The 25,845-nt window shown below is 35.5% G+C and overlaps 3 protein-coding genes across 28 annotated transcripts in view; 1 reads left to right on the top strand and 2 right to left on the bottom strand.

Moving 5' to 3' along the window:
* Window positions 1-25,845, bottom strand: part of stk24b (serine/threonine kinase 24b (STE20 homolog, yeast)) — an 835,587-nt gene that overhangs the window by 393,870 nt on the left and 415,872 nt on the right. The window lies entirely within an intron of this gene.
* Window positions 14,306-15,916, bottom strand: cxcr4a (chemokine (C-X-C motif) receptor 4a). Its single transcript, NM_131882.3, is given in 2 exon segments — window positions 14,306-15,756; window positions 15,847-15,916. Coding segments are annotated over 2 exon segments (1,083 nt in total). The 5' UTR covers window positions 15,862-15,916; the 3' UTR covers window positions 14,306-14,688.
* Window positions 16,003-25,845, top strand: part of ical1 (islet cell autoantigen 1-like) — a 52,320-nt gene continuing 42,477 nt past the window's right edge. For 22 of the 26 annotated variants that reach the window (XM_087255188.1, XM_087255166.1, XM_087255154.1 and 19 more), the window contains exons 1-3: window positions 16,003-16,178; window positions 25,363-25,470; window positions 25,579-25,701. The gene's annotated coding sequence lies outside the window, so the exon portion shown is untranslated. The remainder of the gene's footprint in view (window positions 16,179-25,362; window positions 25,471-25,578; window positions 25,702-25,845) is intronic. The other 4 variants (XM_087255161.1, XM_087255172.1, XM_087255159.1 and 1 more) reach the window with 1 other exon arrangement.

Here is a 25,845-nt window from a genome sequence, read left to right as displayed (position 1 = left end):
GTTAGAGTTTACTCTTCATTTTATTTTCAAAGATTTAGAAGATTTTCATGTTATGCTTTGAGTTTTGAGATTATCACCGTGCAGAAGCACACATGCTTTGGATGTTGGCAGCTTAATAAGTTTGCTGCTTTCCTCAGTGAGCAATACCTGTCCTAAAATGAGCTCTGAGATCAATCACAATCAGCTGTAATGTAACTCATGAAATATGCTTGAAAATGGCTCTTTTAGTTCATTTAGGACAACTTCAAATAAACATAGGAGACTTTGAAATGTACAACACATAATTGAATACATGATATTATCAGACCTTTGAGTTTAAGTTAAATAAAAATAAACTTTTATTTGATAAAACCATGTCGGACCAACTCAATTGCATTTAATTGTGTAAATAGTTTGGTTGGTGCTACACTAATGTATTGGATGGAAATCATGCTCTCAATCAAAGTAAGTACAGACTCAACCATGTGTGTGAGTTTAGTGCTGTCCCAAATGGGACTTTTGATATAGCTATGAAGAAGGGCTCCCGACCTGCAATGTTATATTAAACCTGTTACACGCTTAATACTTTTAGTTACTGTTGTAATTGATTTGTTTAGAACATTCTCAGCCAAAATATGAGTAATTCTAGGCAGAAGCAAGTTTATCCTAGGGTTTCACTGACAACAAGATCTAGCTCTAGCAATGCTGGCAAGTTAGCAGCCATGGCTGTCGCCTCCAACGTTGAAAAAAGCTCAGGGCAGAAACTTTAGTGCTGTGCAAATGGCACACCAACGGTCCACCTAAAATCACATTCTTCCCTACTATATACATTCTTTCATTCATTTTCTTTTCGACTTAGTCCCTTTGTTAATCTGGAATTGCCACAGCGGAATGAACCGCCAACTTATCCAGCATATGTTTTACGCAGTGGATGCCCTTCCAGTTCCAACCCATCTCTGGGAAACATCCAATCACACTTGCATTCACATACATACACTCCGGCCAATTTAGCTTATTCAGTTCACCTGTACCACATGTCTTTGTATCGTGGGGGGACCGGAGCACCCAGAGAAAACCCACGAGAACACGGGGAGAACATGCAAACTCCATAGAGAAATGCCAGCTGACCCAGCGGGGGCTCGAACTAATGAACTTTTCACTGTGAGGCGATCGTGCTACCCACTGCGCCACCGTGTCACCTATTTGATGTAAAACAATATATTGTTATGGTCTGGTTCATCTTGTGGTCCATGACAATGAGCCACACATTATTAAAATGCACTAAAACATAACCATTAAAGGGGGAAAATAAGAAATTATGAGTGTGGACACCAAACGAACCTGCAATTATACAATCGCCCATGTGTTAAAGTTCTTACAGATACAGTAGCATTTGTTCGGCCATTGTTCAGACCCCCTGCAACTGTGATTCATTTGTAAATGATCTTAGTTTCACTGACCTCTGTGGCTCCAGTCCTTTTGGGTAAACAGGCTGAGGTTTTGGGGGTCACAGGGGTCGTAAAGTGTCTCTTCGCCCCACTCGGGTCAATCTTGCAGGAACTGTGAGTGGCCACTAATGATCCCAGACATGATCTCCTTCCTGCACTGTGGATGTCAATAGCTTTACCCTCTAACCCTCACCCTGCGCATAAGTGGAAAAACACATGCAGAGCTGTGAAACGAGCCTCACTGTGAGGGTTGGGGACGCTTTTAGTCAGACTTGAAGGAATAGTTGTTATTTCGTTGGAAATTGTGTCATTTTATGCGCACCGATGTGTCATTTCTTTTGTATAAGGCAAAAGATGATAATTTTAAGAATGTTCAAGCTGCTTTTTGTGTTATTATGAGTCGGGCAGGTTTCTTTGAACAGATTTAGAGAAATATTACATTATTTGGAGATTTGTACTATACTTTTTTATGATTAATATTTTATTCTAATTATGTTCCATATCATATGCAAACATAGCTATCCACAATAATAAATAATAATAATTATTTACTATTAATAATAATAATAATGATAATAATAATAGATACTAGATATGAAATAGATACTATATCAATGCTATACTAGGGCAATGCAGTGGCGCAGTGGGTAGCACGTTTGCCTCACAGCAAGAAGGAGTTCGAATTTCTGTGTGGAGTTTGCATGTTCTCCCTGCGTTCGCGTGGGTTTCCTCCGGGTGCTCCGGTTTCCCCCACAGTCCAAAGACATGCGGTGAATTGGGTAGGCTAAATTGTCCGTAGTGTATGTGTGAATGAGTGTATGTGAATGTTTCCCAGAGATGGGTTGCGACTGGAAGGACATCCGCTGCGTAAAAACTTGCTGGATAAGTTGGCGGTTCATTCCGCTGTGGCAACCCCAGATTAATAAAGGGACTAAGCTGACAAGAAAATGAATGAATGAATCAATGCTATACTACCCAGGTAGCAAAGAATTCTGGCCCAGATTTGACATAAAGCTGGCACAGCAGGCATTTATCCGACACTGGCATACAGCAAACCAAACATGAGCAGAATAAACATGGCCCGGGTTTGGCAGAGGTGGCACCATCTTTAATGCCAGATGTAACACACCAACCTGTATGATCAAGTTTGGCCTATCTTGACTCACAAATACATATCAAGAGTCCACACTTAGCTGATGACTGGTAATAAAGCTAGTTTGGCATGCTGACATGGGAGAGAGCCCTGAGCTTGTAAGATCCTTGAGCCCAGGGCTCCCTCCCGTTTGCAGGGCAAGAGGGGAGTTTGAGCTCAGGTAGATCTCTCTCTCCTGCTGCTTAGGGATTGCCATGAGGGTGAGCTGCTGGTGGAATTGACTATGGTGCTGATTTGGATTAGTCAATTTACTTATGTCTCATGTTTTGGACTGTTGGAGGAAACTGGAGGACTCAGGAAAAAACCCATGCGAGCAGGGGGAAAACATGAATTCCACACAAAAATTCCAATTGGCTGGGTAGAGACCCAAACAGGAGGCATTCTTGCTGTGAGGCCACAGTGCTAGCCACTGGGCCGCCGTGCTGCCCTATAGAGGAAAAAAGGAGGAGAGGTGGTGGAAGGGGGGATTCAAGACCAAGATGGCTAAGGCAAGATGCTTTGGTTATTTATACTAAGTTAGGAATTGTCTGATTGGTGGATCGTACATTAGCTTGACTCAGGGCCAGCCGTGTCAGTCATAAGCATGTGATCCTCTCGAAATTAGTTTATAAATAAACTTCAATGAAATTATTTTAAGTAAAGAAAAAAATTCTACCAAGCAGGTCACTTTGAGAAAAGGCACACCCATAGTGTGCCTAAAGAGCAATGCTTTATGGGTTTATCAATTTCATTGCAATTGTGACACACCAACCTGTCTGATCCAGTTTAGGCCTAGTTATGGCTTTTTAACTTATTATTAACTTATATTTTATATATATTTAGAAAAATATTACATTATTTGGATATTTCTACTATACTTTTTTATGATTAATATTTTATTCTAATTATGTTCCATATCATATGCAAACATAGCTATCCACAATAATAAATAATAATAATTATTTACTATTAATAATAATAATAAATACTAGATATGAAATAGATACTATATCAATGCTATAGGGCAACGCAGTGGCGCAGTGGGTAGCACGTTCGCCTCACAGCAAGAAGGTCACTGGGTCGCAGGTTCGAACCTTGGCTCAGTTGGCATTTCTGTGTGGAGTTTGCATGTTCTCCCTGCGTTTCCCCCACAGTCCATAGACGTGGTGAATTGGGTACGCTAAATTGTCCGTAGTGTATGTGTGAATGAGCCACACATTATTAAAATGAACTAAAACATAACCATAAGAAATGAAATGAATACATAAACATAAGAAATGAAAAATAAGAAATTATGAATGTGGACACCAAACAAACTTGCAATTATACAATCGCCCATGTGTTAAAGTTGGCGATCGGGTGACAACAAAGGTGAGGATCCACATGCAGCTTATTATGAGATTCGTCAGGGAGGCAATGGTCAAACACAGGAGCAAACGGGTACATACAGGTATCCAAAAGGCAAAGTCAGGTAGGAGGCAAATGGTCAGTACAGGTGGCAAAGAATTAATGACGAGAACACAAGGCAAGAATTAAACACACAGGATTATGCTTCATGATGTTACAAACAGAAGAAAGAAACACATAAACATTTAGAACCACTTGAGTGTGAATTGTAAAGTGGAATTTTGAATTACTGAGCTAACCTTTCCTGTAAATTAATACACTTACACTATATATGAAGAGTTCATGTGCAAAATCCTCTAAGTGCCATGAGAAATGATGTTCTAAAATGAGTGTTTTTGTCAGGCTCCTATGTGTAGGATTAGTAACTTTAGTAGATTTTATTTATTTCTGGCGATCAGGACTTACCTTTTAATACAGCATATACGGCATATATACAATGCATCACATAATTGTATGATCCAGATAAATGCATTTCTTCAAATGCACACTTTTTAACAATAATATCTCGTTTAAAACATTATGAACAGCAACTATGCTAATTGTCTTTCTTTTGCTTTCTATAGGCTCCTAAAAATTATGCAGCACCACTCGATCAGATCAAACACCACAATAACAACACTTAAGCAACACACACACACACACACACACACACACACACACACACACACACACACACACACACACACACACACACACACACACACTTCACTGAAAATTGATCATACACATAGAAAAGGACATATATCATATAACTGCAGGTTAACTATATACTATCTACAGTACCTTAACTTTTCTGATTTAAACTGTAAAGCTTCTATTGTAAAGCTGCTTTGGAGCAATTATTGTAAAACAGTGCTATACAAATAAACTTGAATTTATTTACCTTTTAATTACCAATAAAAGTTCTGGACATAGAACAGGTGGCACTTGCATATACAGTTGAAGTCAGAATTATTAGCCCACCTGAATTATAAGCCCCCTTGTTTATTTTTCCCCAATTACTGTTTAACAGAGAGAAGATTTTTTTGTTCAATACATTTCTTAACATCATAGTTTGAATAACTCATTTCTAATAACTAATTTGTTTTATCTTTGCTGATGACAGTATATAATGTTTAACTAGATATTTTTCAAGACACTTCCACACAGCTTAAAGTGACATTTAAAGGCCTAATTAGGTTAGTTAGGTTAACTAGGCAGCATAGGGTAATTAGGCAAGTTATTGTATGACGATGGTTTGTTCTGTATGCTATTGACAAAAAAGTTAGCTTAAAGGGGCTAATAATTTTGTCCTTAAAATGTTTTTTTTTTTTATGAAAAACTGCTTTTATTCTAGCCAAATTAAAACAAATAAGACTTTCTCTAGAAGAAAAAACATTATCAGACATACTGTGAAAATTTTCTTGCTCTGTTAAACATAGTTTGGGAAATATTTAAAAAAGAAAAAAAATCAAAAGGGGGCTAATAATTCTGACTTCAGCTCTCTATATAATGCACTTGCCAATAGGAAGGAGAGATGTAAGTGAATAACAACATATTTAAGTCTATTACTAATACAAAATAAGGATTTGAAGTATTGGAATACACAATACAACTCTATAGAAAAAGTAGAAAAGATACTGCCCAGCAAGCAAGTTTTGTTATTAAAAGATGTCTAAAAGATGTCTAATAGACGTCTAAACATATAGTCGTCTTGGCTAAAACAAGGCTAACTTTGGGCTGTCAGTGAAAATCTAATAAATGTCTAGCAACAGGTTAAAAAAGTCGTTAAATAAACAGAAATTAATGACTACACATATAAAGTGTGTCTAATCTGTCCATTTGACGACTAGTCTAGTTTTGGCCTATTCTTAGACGTCTATTAAATTTTCACTGACAGCCCAAGTTTAGCCTTGCTGTCTATATTTAGCCAAGCTGTCTACGTTTAGATGTCTATTAGACGTTTATTAAACACAAAATTGGTTGCTGGGTGGTCATTTCCTGTCAGATATTTATTATTTTACAGATGTTTTCTCTGAGTCTACCTAATAAACTATCTAAACCAAGAAAACTATTCATAGCAATTTAACACATTGTAAACTGTAAAAAAAAAAACAATACATTTTTTGTATTTTGTGATTCATGTTTTTTTTTCCACATTTATTTATGCTTTTGAGTTGCATTGTGGCTCCTTGATTTTCCTTTTAACAACTTTTAACATTAAAATGTTCAAAAAAGGGACTTTTATTAACATTTTAATGGTGTAAAGTGATAAACTGTCTGGTTGGTAATATATTACGGTACAAAAACCTTGTAATAAACAGCCAGTCCATTGTTTTTTGTTATTTTACAGACTTATTTCTCTATATATGTTTATGTTTTTTCTTATACATTATATAATTTCAAACTGCTAAAATTGCACTGTTAGACCTTACCAGGGTTTTTTTACAGTAGAACACTGGCAACACTGTTGCCAGCCACTCACTGTAAAAGTTTGGTTACAGTAAGTAACTGGCAACAGTGTTGCCAGTTAATTACTGTAACTGAACCATTACAGTGAGTGGCTGGCAACAGTGTTGCCAGTTATTTACTGTAACTGAACCATTACAGTGAGTGGCTGGCAACAGTGTTGCCAGTTATTTACTGTAACTAAACCGATACAGGGAATAGCTGGCAACAGTGTTGCCAGTTAATTACTGTAATAGAGCAGCAGTGGTAACTAACTGGAAACTGTGTACAGTTAATTACTGTATTGTAGTGTTACAAATCACAGCATTATACTGCATACACATTAATAGTATGTCATATATAGTTATTGTAGTGTTACTAAAATTAATCAGTATTCTTAGCTGTTATTATAAATAGAAGGCATAACATTTTTCAGACAAATTTATTTTATTGTTTTGGCACCAAACAAATAAATAACAGAAAAAGTATAACAAAATTAAGAAATCAGCAGATATAAATATTGTCTTGCATATTACAGGTCTGCACAGTAAGGCTGCAGTCACACTAACATTTGAGCAAGCAAAATTCTGTCATACTGCACTGCGAAGTGGAATTAAACAAAGCGAGTAGTGGAATTAAACAAAATAATTAGAGATTGAAAAAGCAAGCCAGAGAGGTCATGTTCTGATCTTTGATTGGTATCAAGCAATCACATGATGTGATTTCACATGTCAGCGTTCTCCAAGCTTGAACTTTCCAATGCTGCGAATTATGAAATTTGTCGCATGAGCTATCATTCCAGGTCTGCAGTACTCACATGCTTATGAATGGAAGTCTATAGGAAGAAAAGTGCAGTGTGACAGGGACTTTAAGCTGTAACTCTAATTAAACACACCTGATCAAACTAATTAAGGCTTGTTGGAAATCTACAGGTAATGTTGAAGCAGGGTGGGTACTAAACTATGATGCGCTGCAGTTCTCCAGGAACTTGGAGTTTGACCCCCATGGTATACAGCAGTGGTGCTCAATCCTGTTCCTGGATATCTACCTTCCTGCAGATTTCAGTTGCTACCCATATCAAACACACCTGCCTGTAATTATCAAGTGGTGTTCAGGTCCTAATTAATTGGTTTAGGTGTGTTTGAAATGAATAGCAACTAAAATCTGCAGGAAGGTAGATCAGCAAATGAACAGCAAAAAACACAACATAATTATTTTAAAGTTTAAAGTTTTAAATAATTAAAAACTGTGTTAAATCTCAATAAAAATTGTAGTAAGTAATTATAAAAAATAAAGTTGGCAACACCGAAAAACCAAAGGATCCAATCTTTTATTGTTATAATTATCTCATGACAACAAACTTTATTATTGTTTCTAATATAAATTCATAGGTGGAAACACTGCTCTGAAAAATACTTAGCAACAAACTCACAACCTGGGACCGGACAGTGGAGCTTTTGTGTGTGGATGGCTATGTGTATCATGTTTTTGTGATTCCCTGTGATGATGTGCAAATGTTACCTTACTGAGATGATGAAATTTAATTTTGGCTTAGTTGCCAGAAAGATACATACAACTGTTAGCATCTGTACATTATGGCAGTATGCAATATCCAATAAATACTTAAACAAAAGTAATGTAAGAAGTTATATGAGGAGAGGCTAACTAGCTAACAATGTAGCTTTCAAGTACACAGTTCAAGATAACAACAATATAACTTAAAACACAGCCTTATTTTAGAAACCCTCAAAAACATTTGAACACATTTTACTTACTCATTATAGATTCTTATTTAAAGCCTAAAACATATCAGACACTACATCTGAATTGATGGACAGAGAATAGAGCACACTCAGCAGTAAACAAATCAAACACCTGGCTCCCTTAAAGGGCCAGCATTTTCTGAAAACTATTTCTAACACCTTTGTGTTTAGAATAAGACAGACAGCCTGTGGGAGTGTATGGTGATGCCTAAATCATTATTTTCTGCCTTTAAAATGCACGTCTATATAAATAGCAACATAAACCATCAGAGAATTTATTGGAATTAATTCTTTGCACTACACAATTTCATACAAAGTCTACTCCTTTAACAGTAAAATAATGTGTTAATAAATAATACATGTTTTCTTTTATTACAGCAAAACACTGGCTATTTTGCAGTTATTTACTGCACAATCTACAGAGTAACAGTGCAGTTATACTAATTAAACACACCTGATCAAACTAAATCTAAAGGTAGTGTGTTGAAGAAGGGCTGGAACTAAATTCTGCTGGGCTGCGGCCCTCCAGGAGTTTGACATCCTTGGTACATAGCATATTTTCAAAGGAATTGCCTACATTTATCACAATCATGCACATATCATTGAATAAAAACAATAATATACAAACAATATACAAACGTCATCCAAAGCAAAAAAATAAAAAATAAATAAATATTCTGATCCTCATGTTGTTCCAAACCTGTAGTAATAATAATAATAAAAAACAAATAACCTGATTAATACATTTATTTAGGAAAGTCTTTATACTATACTGTTAATGCCATTTTTACCTACTTCATTTGAAGTTTTCCAAACAAATTCATTGAGTCTCTGCGAAAATGTTTGTACGTGCTGTTTAACATATTTTTTAAATAACACATTTTTACTAGTTAATTAGCAAAATGCTAATATTCAGCTTAAAGTGCAATTTAAAAGCTGAACTATAGGCTAAACTAGGCAAATTAAATTAATTATAGAATAGTAAACAAAGTTATAAAAATGATTGTGATAATTTGGTTGCTCTGTGTGAATATTTTTGCCTTTAAATGCATCTCGTCGATATCTTTACCTTTTAATTAGCTCTGTGACTTTGACATTGGTTGACTTCTGATACTCAATGTTAAAAACATAAAAGGAACCAAAGAGAAAACAGAGATGGCTGCAGAGAAATTTAGCTTATCATCAATGCATTGTCTCACTTTCTCCTCAATACTGACCATACACATACCAAAACTGAACAGTATATATATATATATATATATATATATATATATATATATATATATATATATATATATATATATATATATATATATATATATATATATATATATATAGCAACATAAAGCAGTACATGGGGTAATAATGGTTGAGCAGTAATTTACCATTTATTATCACAGTAACTATCTGTAATGGGTACATAAAGTAAATTACTGTAATTTATTCTTTGCACTACAAAATTTCATACAAATCCTGCTCCTTTTACAGTAAAATACTGTTTCCTTTTAATACAGCAAAACACTGGCTATTTTACAGTTATTTACTGCATAATCTACAGTAAGGGTTAACAGTGTGCACTAAAAGTCACTTTGTTAACCAAAGAGTCGACATCAAAAGTTGACAGTACAGAGATCAAGGTCCCATGAAGCAATCCAAAACCATAAATAAACAGAAAACACTTACTATAAAATACAGATACTGTTCATTAGCATGTATATTTTTACAGTGTATGTATTTTTTAAGTGGACTTTCCTTGGAATCAAAGTCTCTTTATGTATTTTCTAGTCTTTGTTAGAATGCAGGGCATAACTTACATGGACTACTTTTACATTTTTTTTAACGTTTTGTATCATTTAATGCTTAAAATCTCCTCACATGCTCAGAAAAGATCTCTCTTTTTATGACTCAAGGAAAATCAAGTCAAGCGGGTTTGAAGCGGGTCATAATTCGCAGTACATAATGACAGAATTTCCATTTGTCAGTTAACTATTCTGTTTTAAAACTGAAGATTGATACGTAGTTACATTGACAGGCAATTGGATAAATGTGCAGAAATGCTCTCTTATATCATTCTACATCGAGTGACATGTATTCAAATTGACAAGGTGAACAAGGAGGGTTAACAGCAAAATAAATGACCAGCTCTTAAGGAATGTTTCTCCGTCCGCTCTCCTTTCTTGCGGCCCCCGGGGGGAACAGAGGCCTGATGGGGCACTTAACACTCTCAGACATGCAAATCTCTCACACTCTACATTAGAGGCCATTACTGGGACTCAACGGGCCGTCCACTCGCCGCTGTTAGTTTGTATTGTCCTTACGCGTAGATTTGGCCTCCTCAATGGGTCGACTCTCACGCATTTCCACCTCTTAGCATGGTGGCCCGGTTAGCAGCTTTTGCAATGCGGGGTCACAGCCTGTTGTTTCCTAAAGCACTGCACTGCTGAGGATTGCTGTAATACTTTCTCCTTCTGTAAAGACCTCCCGTGGTTTTATTGTGGTTCCATCTCAGCCCATTGGAATTGAATGAAACTGTCATGGATCATGAGTAATAAATGCTGGCTACGTACATAGAATTCATTCCAGAGAATTTTGATAGTGGTCTTGTATGATCTTGCCTCATCATATTAGAGTATAAAGATTTCATTTAAGAAATAACTGACGACAGGCTGTTCAATTATATAGTGCACATCTGAGGTGGTAATGCTGTTACACTGGGTGTGCATAACTTTATAATAATTCACCGGCCTATCAATGCTCTGTAAAAAAGGCAGGGTTCCACATAATTCATGCATGTTGTCCCAACACAAATCAATTAAGTTAAGCACATTTAAGTGAATTGAACATAAAACAATTAAGTTGTTCCTAAAAAAATCTCAAGAATTGTGTTGCTTCAGCTCATTTTAAATAAGTAGTTTGAACAAGCAGCTAAATAATGTATTGAGTAAAAACTAGCAGTGTGCAAAATAAAACAAGTAATTATTTGATTATTAATAATAAAATAAATGTAAAAGATACTAAATGAAATGGTCTTGGTGACACGTCCCTGTCTTAAGGAATAATTCAGTAAATAATTAATTCAAGTGATTCATTCAAAACAGCTGCTGCATTTTGAAACAAAACAAGTGACCGTCTTTATAGCTGCAAAATCTGCTTTTATTTTACATAGTTTTTGTCCTGGTTGTAGTCCAAGTATTTAGTAAAAAATATTGTTTTGTTTTCAGAAGTGAGTAATTAGAAATGAAATGAGAAATTAAAATGAAATGAGAAATTATGTAAGTGGGGTAAGTAAAATAATCTTATTTCAAACAAAAGCAGATTTGACCTCTTTGTAACATTTTTTAAAACTTATATATACAGTCAAGACTGAGGCTGCGTCCGAAACCACATACTTTCATACTTTATAGTACGCTAAAATCAGTATGTGAGCCGAGTAGTATATACGAATTCATAGAATTCGAAAATCAGCATGCGAGAAGTACCCGGATGACTTACTACTTCCAATGAGATTCTGGAGTGCGCATCCCATGCATGCTGCGCTATCCCATGATGACCCGCGAGCGAATTCATGAATGGGAGTAAAGCGAGGCAATTGACGCAGGTAGGTCACGTGACCATGACAAAATGGCAAATTGTTGTACGTTCGAATTCCATTCATACTTTTCACGTTCATACTGTATAGAACGTACTTTTCTAACGGCCGAGTTGTACGTTTAAATTCAAATGCAGTACCTACTGAGTAGTAGGCGGTTTTGGACGCAGCCTGAAACTGCCCTGGCAAATTCTGAATTAACGTTTTTTAAATTTAACTAGCAATTTTTATTTTTTTAGCTTAAAATGACAGGCTTCTCCCAAAATAAAAGAGGATGATGTACAAGAGTTATCTATGTGGGAAAAATATATCTACTTCTAACTTTTATTTACATTTGAACAAAATCGTTAAGTCAGAATTTGACAGGGGTATAAATATTTTCGGCTTGACTGTATATATATATATATATATATATATATATATATATATATATATATATATATATATATATATATATATATATATATTACATATAAATGGAGCATTGAATGACTGAACTAAATGTATTGTTCTAAAATGGATTCAATAATAAACTAAACACAACATTGTTGCTTTGAGATGCAGAAATTTTCTGATCTGTCCTTTATTGCAACAACTTTCATTGGCAAAACAGACTAACATTGTGCCTAAAATGTAGTTTACACAATATATACACTGTAAGTGTTCACTTTACTTAAAAAAGTGAGTAAAACCTGTTGCCTGAAAAGCGTCAGCTTGACTTTATTTTAAATAGTTAGTAAACCCATTATAACTGGGAACTGTTAAGTTGATTTAACTTATTTTTTATAATTATGCACATAGGTAATTTACGTAAAAATATTAAGGCAGCAAGTTTACTCACTTTTTTAAGTAAAGTCAACTAATCATTTTGTACTGTTTACTATATGGTTACCACATCTAAAGACACACATTAAAAAATTATTTTGCTGCTTGTTCAAAATACTTATTTAAAATGAGCTGAAACAACACAATTCTTAAGTTTTTGTGGGCGGACAACTTAATTGTTTTTTGTGCAATCCACTTAAATTTGTAAAAACAATTAAGTTAACTCAATTGAAGGATTTGTGAGGAACCCAGCATTTTTACAGTGCATTGTTTAGATGTAAGATTTCTTTTTGTTTCTTACGCATCTAATGCAATGACTTTTGTTTTGATGTGATTTTTGTCTGTGAAGCTATTTGAAATATCATGCAGTGCAGTAATCTGGACCTGCAGTCTTGAACTGGCTACAACTTCTTTAGCTGTGTGTTTGAATATGTATTTTGCACATCTTAAAGAGCTCATCAACCAATCAGAGTCAAGCATTCAAAAGCTTATTAATATGGATGTTTACAAAGCAATGTTGGCTTTTAAACTCAAGATTGGGTCAAATATGGACAACCTAAACTACTGGATATAAAATGTCCATTTAATGTCAACCCAACATTTGGGTTTGTCCATATTTGGCAAACTCTTTAAGTTTTTATTGGTCATGTAAAACACAATGTTTTATAGATACTTCATTAGAGGTTTTGAACTAATGCATTCCTTAAGAATATTATAATTTTGACATTGTTAGCATCATGCTCCACTTTTCTAAAAGTAATATATCAAAATATTTATTTTGAAGAAATCACGTCATGCATTTACTTATTAGTTTGATGTTTTTAGGATCAAGTTCTACTTTGTAAACTTTATAACCACTTTATAGTTGTAAAATGTTATAGTGTGACATTACGGACATGTTTTCATACATCCTCTACAATAACTTTCAGAAGTAGTTAAAAGTGGTTTCTATTTGTTTTCTTCTTTCAATATTCAATAGAATGCAGCTCTTTTTTCATTTGATATTGAGTATAGTGAGTTTCACAGAAAGGCAAATCATCATGTATGCCACATAGTTTGTCTGATGAATTTCTAGCAATTGTGATCAAGATCCCCTAACCTTGAGCGGGGTTTTTTTTTTTTACCCAGACCATTGTATAAAACCACAGTGATCAAGTTTTTGTTTCAAGTCAGACTATACAAAATGTGGTTTTATGACTCATATGGGGCATGTTTACAACTGCCAATCAGTGTCAGAGACATGGCAACACAGTTTTGTTGTGACACCACCTGAATAAACAAAACCCCACTTTAGTGAAATTACACTTATGAAACTGCAGAAAACAAGTGCGAATGATTCTGACAGAATTTAAATGTGGAACTCAAACCAAATCTTGCACTTCTTTTATTTGCATTTAAGCAGGTTTGTGTGTGTGTGTGTGTGTGAGTGTGTGATTGTTTATGGTTGAATGGACTCTGCAGTGTGTTGGGAATCCCTTCAAAGGGTACGACATGTCTCTTCAGACTTGAGTTTGCATCTCAGAGAATCCCCATCGTCAGTGTGTGTGTGTGTCAGACAGGAGAGATCATGCGTTTCTGTAATCACTGTACTTTTTCTATTTTATGCTTGAAAAGATATTGATAAGAAACAGCGCTCTACACTATGTCACATGTCTCTATGATGAGTACAAACACTGGGTATTGCAGGGAAACTCCATTATCATGCACTATAAAGAAATGTGGCCACAAACAAAAGTTTGAGTATTCAAAACAATTTATTGTAAAGACTTCAAATTGACAAAGCAGCTCTTGGAATGGATAATTCAATCCATCTTTGGTTTATCACATAATAAATAAATGCAATGGTCTACATAAGTGCAGAAAAGAACTAAGTAAAAAAATCTATATACACACATGATATGTACAGTAAACATTGTGCACAATATATAAACACATTTTTCCTCACAAAGTCTCAATGTAAAGAGTAATACTGGAAGCATTGCAGTATTTGTCAACATTCTTATGAACAGATTTACAACTTTTCAATTAGGCTCAGCCTGTTTGCTCATTTTTATATCTAGTAATTTTATGACATTAAATCTGAAAGCATGTTCATAGTCCAAGGTGCGCGCTCCTGTGTTAACTAGAGTGAAAGCTGGAAGATTCAGATTCTGTGGACACGGATGACATTCCTGTCCTCTTCTTGGACAGAATTTTAAGACTGGACCCCCGGCTGGGAGACAGAGCGCTGCGAGCGGACTTCTTGAACTTCACCCCTAGAAAGGCGTACAGGATCGGGTTGAGACAGCAGTGAAAGTACGCGAGCGCCTCCGTCACGAAGATCCATTTCTGCAGCCCCTGCTCCAGCTCGCAGCTGTGGGGAATCACCTCCAGCATCATCAGCGTGTCCAGCAGGATCCCTCCGCAATACGGCAACCAGCAGACGAAAAAGCAGACGATCAGAACCACGGTGGTCTTCAGCGCCTTGCGCTTCTGCGTGCCTTTGGAGCCGCGCGACAGCTTGGAGATGATGATGCAGTAGCAAATGAGGATCACGAGCCCGGGAAGCACGAAGCCCACGAGGATGTGCTGGAAGCGGAAAGCGACCACCCAGGTGACAAACGAGTCCTGCGGGTATATGCGCTCGCAGAAGGTGCGGATGGCGCTGCTCTCCGCTTTGGCGAACACCAAGTCGGGCACAGTGAGGAGCGCGGCGGGGAGCCACACGCCCACGTAAATGATGCGGTTGGCCAGAAGTTTCCTCGGACCCTGGCTGTTCGTGGCGCGCACTACGGCGAGGTACCGGTCCAAACTGATGAAGGCGAGGATGAGGACGCTGCTGTACAAGTTTACCGTGTAAATCATATGCACGGCCACGCACATGAACCCTCCAAAGTACCAGTCTTTGGCCGCGTCCACAGCCCAGAATGGCAGAGTGAGCACAAACAGGAGGTCCGCCACTGAGAGGTGCAGACGGTACTTGTCTGTCATGGTTCTGGATTTCTTCTGGCAACCCATTACCAGAACAACCAGTCCGTTCCCGATAAGACCCAAAACAAATATGATCCCGTACACCGTTGGGAGAAAGATCCTCTGGAAGTCGTGACTGACCTCCACATCACACGGGACCTCAAAGTTGGCTCCGATGTCCCCCGAGCCGAATTCAGAGCTGTTATCAGCTGATAAATCATCTTCAAAGACGATGTGCTGAAAAAGTTAACAAAGTTGGAAATAATTAATTTAAATGTATGCTATTTAATAATTACAGACAATGTTTAAATAGGCATTATAACTTACTTCGTAATAAGCCATCTCTAAAAGACTTCTCCAGCTCCTTCAGTCTCCAGCAAGTCTTCAGTATTTTTCTAAATGTTGTGGCGCTCGAACAGTTTAAATACCTCACTCGCGCGGAAGCCCCGCCTCTATTTTACTCACGTCAACTGCACAGCACGCGCTCACGAGTCTGCGCTCGCAGGTAGCTGCATCTGCGTCTTCCGCAATCACTCTTCCTGTTTTCGTGTTTAAAGTTTGGTGTGTGAAGAAGACGACGTCCTGTGGGGGAAATCTGCGCTTCAATTGTATTGCCTTGAGAAAAACTTCATACAAAGTCAGTTAACTTAATTTGTGAGGTAATAACTTTGCCTATCAAACACAACATCCCTAATAACCGTAGTTTTACTGCAAAATGAAGCAACAACAACCAAACATTTTTGTATATAATGACAAAATAACCTCAAACTAATCATGGTTTTTTACACTAATTATAGGTTAATCATGGTCTATTTGTAGTAAAAATGTGTTTATGGAAATTTAGTAAACAGTTAAAAACAGTTAATTTCCCTAGGTAAGATTAATTTGCACTCAGCTTGTTGTTAAGTGTGTAGTATCATTTGTGTATATGTGTTTACATGTTCAGCGTGTACTTCATGAACTGTTTAATGGCGTTAAATCCACATCAAATCACCACAACCCTCAAAACACTTAAATGTCATCCAACCAGAGTCTTCATTTCTGAAAATCACACACACACACACACACACACACACACATACGTGTGAAAGTGTTGCCCTGCTTCAAGTTCAATCTGTGAAAAGTACACACTCACACAATGTGGACCCACATTAAATTAAATGTATTTATTGGCACTGTTAATTAGTCTTAGAAATATGCACACTGTATGTTAATCTCTTAAATGCTTTGAGCTGCGCATGTTCTGCATGCGTTGAATGGCTTTTTATCCCAATGAAAGGTGCTAATGTGTTGGTGATCAGATAAAATCACAGAGGCAGTCACTTGTCGTTCGCTTCCCCTATTGTCCAAAACACCCAAAGAGCAAGTAAAATTAACTTAACTCACTTAGATATGTATATATGCCTACATGCTGAAATGGGTCTGTATTTAAGAAGGTTATTGCAGTGAATACCTTCAGCCATTTAAATGGTACTGTGTGCGGTCATATTTAAAAACAAAAAGAAAAATGATCACAAAGAGTCCCCGAAGAGAGCGTTTAGCATGAGATCTCTGTTATTCAATACTTGGGGTTGTAACAGTCACAGATGCTATTCGGCAGTCTTGGTCAGGACACCTGGCTAAAATGAGAGGTCAGGCCTATCGCTGGACGTAGAGAGCAAGGAAGGGCAGTTCTCAGACACAAAAACCCTTTGGCTATATGTGTGTGTGTGCTTTCCTCTGGGAGAACATGTGTTTTCACCTGCCCCCCCCCCCCCCCCCCCCCCCCCCCCCCCCCCCCCCCAGCCAACAGAGATGACTTCAAGAGAGCTGCTTCTCAAACTGAAAAAGGGTTGTAAGGTGATCTGCATTGCTGTCTGTGTGTATGTGTGTGTGTGTGTGTGTGTTTGTGTGTGTGTTCAAAATCTACTACAATTATTTATTCTGTTATAAACATTGATTCTCTTATCTCTTCTACAAGGGTGGTTGATAAGTTATCTGGTGTTAAAATGATGAAGTCTATATTTCTTTTTTTTTTCCTTTATTTTTTATGCCAAGAACAAGTTACATTATTTATACAGAAAATTGACATTTTATATACATTTTATACATATAAAACCCTCTTTAACGACCCCTAAATACACTGCCTAAAGAACGATAAAAATAAATAAATAAATAAAAATGAAAGGAAAAGTAATTATAAAAAAATAATAATGAATTTTTAAAAAATATAAAAAAGGGCTGCCAAATCTTTAAAAAAATAAAAAAATAAATACATACATAAATAAATAAAATAATTATAAATACATATAGAAATAGAGTGACAACAGTAATGGGTGATTCAATGAGGGATAAGGCTGTGCTATCTTACAATGGTAAGTTAACATAGAAGAAGCTTGAGATTCTGGACAGAGAAAGAAAGGACAAAGAAAAAAGATTCCAGTTACATACAAGACAGTCACATTATTCCCCAGGAAGTACACTTATAGCAGAGAAATATGTTAATAATGGTTGCCATACATATGAGAATTTGCTAGAGCCTCTAATTGAATATTTAATTTTTTCCAAGTGTAAATATAACATCAGATCTTGAAGCCAGTGTGATGCTTTAGGTGGATTTAAAGATTTCCAGTGCAGTAAAATTTGTCTGCGAGCCAGCAAAGATGCAAAGGCTATTATGTTTTGTTGTAAGTCTATATTTCTAATACTGCTTTTTGATGCTGACGTCTACCAACACAGGAAATATAAAAATCCTGTTTAGTATATTTAGCTAGTGTTTTTTTTTCAGTAGTACAAGTAATCTGAAACTTTTCACCCTTCCTTTATGATACAAATCAGTCAAAATGAACTGTAGGTTTTGATTTTATAGTTAATAAGCCAACTAATGTATACTGTAATCTTAATAATGCTATACATATTGTAATATTATTGACCAGCCTCACTCCACTTCAAATAAATACGGACAGACGTGGGGTTTGCTACAAAGTTTCGGGTCTGATAGATTAAACATACTCAAAAACCAAAGTTGCACTGATAAAAATAAATTAAAATAATGTGAAATATTACAATTCAAAATGATATTTTAGTATATTTAAAAAGTCATCTATTTTGTGACGGCAAAACTGAATTTTCAGTAGATATTACCAAATGCAGTAGATTTTCAGTATGTTGTTCATATATGCCAATTTTAAACATCAAACAGTTTTACAGTTTTACATATATATATATATATACACACACACACACACACACACACATATATATATATATATATATATATATATATATATATATATATATATATATATATGTGTGTGTGTGTGTGTGTGTGTGTGTATACACACACATACACACGCATACATACAGACATACACACTCACCAGCCACTTTATTAGGTACAGCTGTCCAACTGCTTGTTAACGGTGGTCAAGACGATCTGCTGCAGTTCAAACTGAGCATCAGAATGGGGAAGAAAGGTGATTTAAATTACTTTGAACGTGGCATGGTTTTTGGTGCCAGACGGCTGGTCCAAGTATTTCAGAAACTGCTGATCTACTGGGATTTTCACACATAACCATCTCAAGGGTTTGCAGAGAATGGTCAGAAAAAGAGAAAATACCAATTGAGCATTGTGTCAACACCACAGCCTACCTGAGTATTGTTGCTGCCCATGTTCATCCCTTTTTGACCGCAGTGTACCCTTTTTCTTATGGCTTTTCCAGCAGGATAATGCATCATGTCATAAAGCGTGAATCATCTCAGACTGGTTTCTTGAACATGACAATGAGTTCACTGTACTTAAATGGCCTCAACAGTCACCAGATGTCAATCCAATAGAGATGCTGTCATGTCAATATGGACTAAAATCTCTGAGGAATATTTCCAGTATCTTGTTGCATCTATGCCACAAAGGATTAAGGCAGTTCTAATGGCAAAAGGGGTCCAATCCAGGACCCCTAATAAAGTGGCGAGTGAGTGTGTTTGTGTGTGTGTGTGTGTATATATATATATATATATATATATATATATATATATATATATATATATATATATATATATATATATATATATATATATATATATATATATATATATACACATACACACACACACATACAAACACACGTACACACACACACGAAAATAAATATTAGCAAAATAATGTTCCGCCATCATTCAAAAATGAAAAGCATGTTTAAAAAATGCAAATCTGTATAAAGTTACAGGTCAGAATAAGTAAGAAGTATGTTGAATAATTTTATGTACATACACTCAAAAAAATGCTGGGTTGTTTTAAACCAATGTTGGGTCAAATATGAACAAACCCAATGTTGAGTAAATTTTTTTTCTATTGAAATGACACTTTTTAACCCAACAGCTGTGTTTGTCCAGATTTTCTCCTAACATTGGTTTACAACCACCCAGCCTTTTTAGAGTCTGACATTACTTATTGCTCATATGCAAAAATAATCTCCCAAACAATGTGTGAAATCAAAATGATTAATTATATAGGTTATGGTTTAATGGAATTTGTTATTTTTGTAGAAAAGCTTTTGATGTGTGAGTTATAAAGATTTGTGTGTGAGCTCACAGTTTTTCCATAGGAAGATTAAGAAATCTGATTTATGTGTTTTAATGTGCGGTTGTGTGTATGCGTGTGGGCCGATGAAAGGCAGCTGGTGCAGTAAGACACAAACCGGGTGTCTTTTAAGTCTGCAGAGACCACAGAAGTCAGAGGCGCAGAGGCATAAAGCAACACTGAGTGGGAGAATGAAAGTGTGCGCAATCGATGCACCTCGTGTTCTTCTCGCTCATGCCAGTATACAGCAAACGAGCTAGTTAGAAGCACATCCTCTTGTGTTCATGCTGAAAAGAGCATCTTATGCATGATTTATACATTTGAATACATTTATATATGTGACGCTGGATTACAAAACCATTCAAAAATGTCGTTTTATTTTATAAATGAGAAAACTCTGTACAAAAGCACGCACATCTCTCTTAATTGGGTGCTCAGCCAAAACCGCAAAAAGTGCAAATTAAATGTAAATCAAAGGCGGCAACACCAAGGCTCCAAAAATACAAATTTATTCAATTAAAAATATTCCTAAAAATGAATGATCATTTTTAAAAAGAAATTTTTGGAGCCTTGGTGTTGCTGCCTTTGATTTACATTTAATTTTATAAATGAGAAACATCACTTTCCAAGTGCTTTCCCTTGATATATGCTTTGTTAGAATGTATAATATTTGGCTAAAATACAGCTATTTGAAAGTCTGGATGGTTCATAATAATCAAAACAGAAAGAAAATCACCTTAAAGTTGTCCAAACTAAGTAGCAACACATATTACTAATCAAAAACTGGGTTTCATATATATTAACAGTAGAAAATTTACAAAATATCTTGATAGAACATGATATTTTCTTACTATACACTGTAAAACCCCACAGTCAACTTTATTAAATGAACTGAGTGTTTGTTGCTCATTTGAAAAGAGTTTTAAACTCAGTGTTGAAGGTAAGAGTTAAATACCTCATTACTCCAACTTAAGTGGAGTAAGTTCACAGTATTCATATAGATTATTTTTTGACTCAAATGGTTTGTAGCAATCAGTTTTTCTCAAACGGTTTGAGTTGCCTTAACTTATTGGGATTTTCAGTATTGGTTTGATTTTTCTTTATTTGTTGAGTTTTACTGTGCTCAAATTGCTTTGTTTACTAAAATGGATTAAGTTCACAGTACTCATTAGGATTAGGACTTGTACTTAAATGGTTTGTTGCAATTGATTTCCTCAAATTATTTGAGTTACCTTAACTTTTTGGGTTTTACAGTGTACTAATTATTGTTAAACAAGAATTTTCACCCATACAATGCAATTTTATCTACACCAAAAATATACTTGTGCAACATAAGATTGGTTTTGTGGTTCAGGGTCACAATTACTATTACTAATCCTGTTGGGCTATGGACTTTATTCTTCAACGGTGAAGTGCGCTCGTTTTTTGCTATTGTTTTAGAACTTCCGATTCAGCTCCCTATGGGAGAAATGAATAATAAATGGCAGAAAACAGTCAAATTACTTGCTCTACAAACAAGTGTTTGCATGACTATACAGACAAAATACAATAACACTAAGAAAATATCAGTTTACAACATCAGCAACAAGCTGTTTTTAATGTCTAAAAATAATTAGAAGTGAATGAGATCGGATGTCTCGAGCCAAAAAGATTCAAATGGCAGCGCCTGCTCATACGCAAAGAATAAGGTGAATACATTTGTGCATAATTTGTGCAAGGAGTCTGAATTGCATTTGGTTGTGCATAAATGGGGTTTTATTTGTTTTTATTGACTTCATTAAATTACACTTTTAACCCAGTGGTTTGATATTTGCTTTTTGGTTATAACAACCCAGAATTTTTTTCAGATTGAAACTCCAGTATTTTCATTACTAGCTAACTAACAGTGTTGGGGGTAGAAGTTACTCGAGTTGTATAATAATGTTAGTTTTCTAAGTAACAAGTAAATTAATGCATTACTTTAAAAAAAATCATATATGAGTTACTTTTTAAAATTGTAATGTGAGTTGCTGAATTTAAATGAACACGTTGAATCTCATACTCGATGAAAGATTAGCTCCTCGTTGGAGCAGACATAAACCAAAATGACATAGCTTTACATTCCTGCAATGAACTATTCTCATTATTTTGAACACATGATAAAAAAAGGCGGGAATTGTCTCAACGGACAGTGCTTTTGCTTTACTAATAAGATCAAAAGTACGAAAGTAGCAAACACACACTGAATTGCATTTGGTTGTGCATATGGGTTTTATGTGTTTAATATTTTTTTTACACCACCTACACACTCGTCACCAACCCCCAGCTCTTCAACTTTATCACAGAAAAGATTTATCACAGAAAAGATTAAACTAAAGTTATGAACGAGATCCCATTAATCCATATGAATTCACCACAAAACTGTCAAAGCAGATTGAGAAATGTGGACAGAGATCAGCTTTAAATATTAAGAAAAACAACATTTTTAATTGTTTCTGGAATTAAGCAAGCATATAGCTGGAATAAATTCATTTGTTTTCTGACTGTGCTGTAGTGATGAAATGATTTTTAGGAATATTAATCACGGTTTAGATGTGGATAGAGGCATTTGTAGCAATGAAATCAGTGTTATTTGTAACAGATAGATGTTGAATAACTGTGTACACTGAGCTTACTAAGACAGAAAAACAGAAATGCTAATAAACCACACACACACACACACACACACACACATTTCTGCTGTTGCTGTAGGCAGCTGTATTGGATTTAAAGTCAGGGGTTTTTGCAGTTTCTTTCGATTCTTTAATCAGGATTCCATCTGGTGTTACCGTTGAATTTTCAGCTTGTGTGTACAAAAAATCCATATTTGAAAAAAAAATTGGATAAATTTTCTACTAATCTAAAGGGAAGGTTTACCCAAATATGAAAATTCTGTCATAATTTCCTGATATTACCAAATTCAGGCATTCTTCAGACATACTAAAGAATGCTGAGAAAAGACAGCCAGATGTCATAAGGAAATTTAACTAGTTTACGTTTTGTCAGTTTAGTGGCTAAATCGCACAAATTCATGAGTTCAGGAGTACAAAAATGTAGGATTTTAAAAGAAGGCATGGCAACCACCCCCACCCCTAAAACCAACCGTCATGGGGGGTAAGCAAATCATACTAAATTGTACGAATGAGTTCATATAAATTAGCTACTACATCAAAAAGTTACAAATTGTTGTGAGATAAAGAACATTGTGTTAGATAAGAACAGCCATATCCATTGCGATTTTTCTTCCATCCTAGTTTCTGCTATGGATGTCAGTGGCTGTTTTTTCAACATTCTTCAGAATGAATATTTTTTTGTGTTCAAAGGAAGAAAGAACTTTATAAAAGTTTAGAACCCCTTGAGTGAGAGTAAATAGTGAGACAATTTTCATTTTTGTCCTTTTAAGAATTAATCCCAGCAATTGTGTTTGTATATTTTTGTAAAATTTATTTAAAAAATCAATTCAGCATTTTTAAGAGCGCAGTGATTTGCACTAATCTGACAAAAGCTTTATATTTTTCTGTGAGATCAGATTGAGCATCTTCAAATGAATATTCAGAATGTGCTAAAATGAGAATGTTTAAAAAAACACAATAAAAACGTATTATAAAGTTAAAGGTGCAGTATGAAAGTAAACAATCACAAGCAAAGGTTGCCAGATTGAAGATCAACATGACAATTGAGCCTAAAGTCTGATTTAAATGTGTTTTTTTTTTAATAAAAGCAACAGCACACAATAGAAGGAATATTTTCCATAATAAAAGGAATTTTTGTCCTAACCAACACCTCAAATTGATATTTTAGAAACAGCTTCTGTTACCTACAGCTGAACAACTGGATAAAGTGATAATGATCACCTCAGGTACACCTCATCTGCTTTATTCAGTGTTAAATGTTAATAACGTGAGTTTGAATTGCATTTTACATAACATTTATTGCCATACCACTGAAAGCAGCAGCAGATTGTTCACCTCAGATCTTGGAAATATAATAAACCATTTGAAATTGAAATTCAGAGCTGTGGCTCATTGCAAACCAACACATATCAGTGATTTAACATGCACATTTAATAATGTTAACTATGTTTAATATGTATTAATTAGATTACCATTTTGTTGGAGTGCAGTGAGTGCACTATTCTGTGCTTTTGATTGGATGTATTTAATTTTATATTGTGTTTTGTCTGGTGCAAACAGCTAAATTGCTTATCACTGCAAATGTTGTGCATAGCTTAAAGGACACAGAGTTACAATGTAACCTGCTCAGGTAATGTTTACGTTCGTAATATTTATATTATTTGCTAATTAATTCCCACCTCATGTGGCACTCTGAACACACATTTACGCAACACACATTTTCAAAGCAGAATATCTGACTTCAGTATTGTTTTCAGATAAACAAGAATGTTCACTTGTCATGCTTCTTTAATATCGGCAAACATTATGGTGTTGCTTTAGAAAAGTAAAAAACGGACATACAACTCCTTTAATAACAAAGTTCTTGTGCTACACCTCCAACATAATTTTATTAGCAATATATCCCACCACTCTCTGGTGCATTCTGGTTACAGCAAGTCAAAATTCTAGGTCAAAACCCCCAAAAAATCAATATGTACAGCAATTTCAGCAAATTTACAGAGTCATTTTCACAGGAACGTAATCTGAAGATAGTACAAGTGAGTTATTTTTAGCATTACTCTAAACGTGATTAGCACATAGCAGGCACATACAGGAAAAAACAAAGATATCAATCTATATACACTTTCACAGTCTACACTAGATTGTAAAATAATTTCAAAGTAACATCGGGGAATCCTTTTAGAAGTCTCAATGTTAATGGAAACCCAAAAACATTGAGGAAAAAGCAATGTCTGGATTATAAATGTAGCCTCAGTGTGCATAGAAGTGAATGTGTTTCATGAAATGCGCCAGTTCACACAAAAAAAGGACACCCACTCAAACAGACATATAAAATGTTGCTAGTAAGTACACTGGGTTTCCTCCCTTCTCCATAGGGCATGACAATAGCCCTCGGGACAGGGCAGAGAGACTCTGATAAGAATACAATAGGTCTGATGATTCCAGATAAGCATTTGTGGCCTTTTCTGAGAGTCATTATGTGTTTACGTGTGGGTCTTTCTTCCTACCCAACGATTTAAACAGACAAACATAGAGTTAAAATAAAATCAGATCATGCATAGCAGCATCTATGTTCTTGTCATTATGAAATAGAGAAAAGAAACTGAAAAGCAACCTGAGGTCTATTTGCAGATCCACCAGGCGGTGGGATGGTGCCTTGAAGTCTACACGTGGACCACTAAAGTTCCAGCCTCAAGGCGACAGAAAACAAATCACTGCTCAACCAAGCCATTCACAGAGGTGAGCAGAGACAGGGGGAGTGAAAGAGAGGTGGTATTAGGGAAAGAGGAGACACCTGTTTGAATGGCCCGCCGCTCATGCACTTTTTTTTCCTCTCTTTCATCCCAGCTTGTTTGGTCATGGAGACAGCTGAAAAGACTATTATGAGGGAATTGAGTCGGTGACAGAGCCATATTAATTAAAAGCCATAGAAGACAAAGAAAATAGCTGATTTACTTGTGAATTATACAGGTGAGAAGAAGTGCAAATATGTCATAATCAGTGGGATTTTATGAATGTTTGTGTGTATAAGCTGAACAAATGTTTACTGATTACAGTGAAAAACTTCTTAACACTAACTTGGGTCATAATGATAATAATATGGACAAATAATGT

Source organism: Danio rerio, chromosome 6 (genome assembly GCF_052040795.2).
Source record: "Danio rerio strain M-AB ecotype USA chromosome 6, GRCz13ab, whole genome shotgun sequence".
In the NCBI taxonomy this organism is placed as follows: Eukaryota; Metazoa; Chordata; class Actinopteri; order Cypriniformes; family Danionidae; genus Danio; species Danio rerio.
Note: the sequence above shows the minus strand (reverse complement) of the source record. Positions and strands in the feature narration are given on the sequence as shown.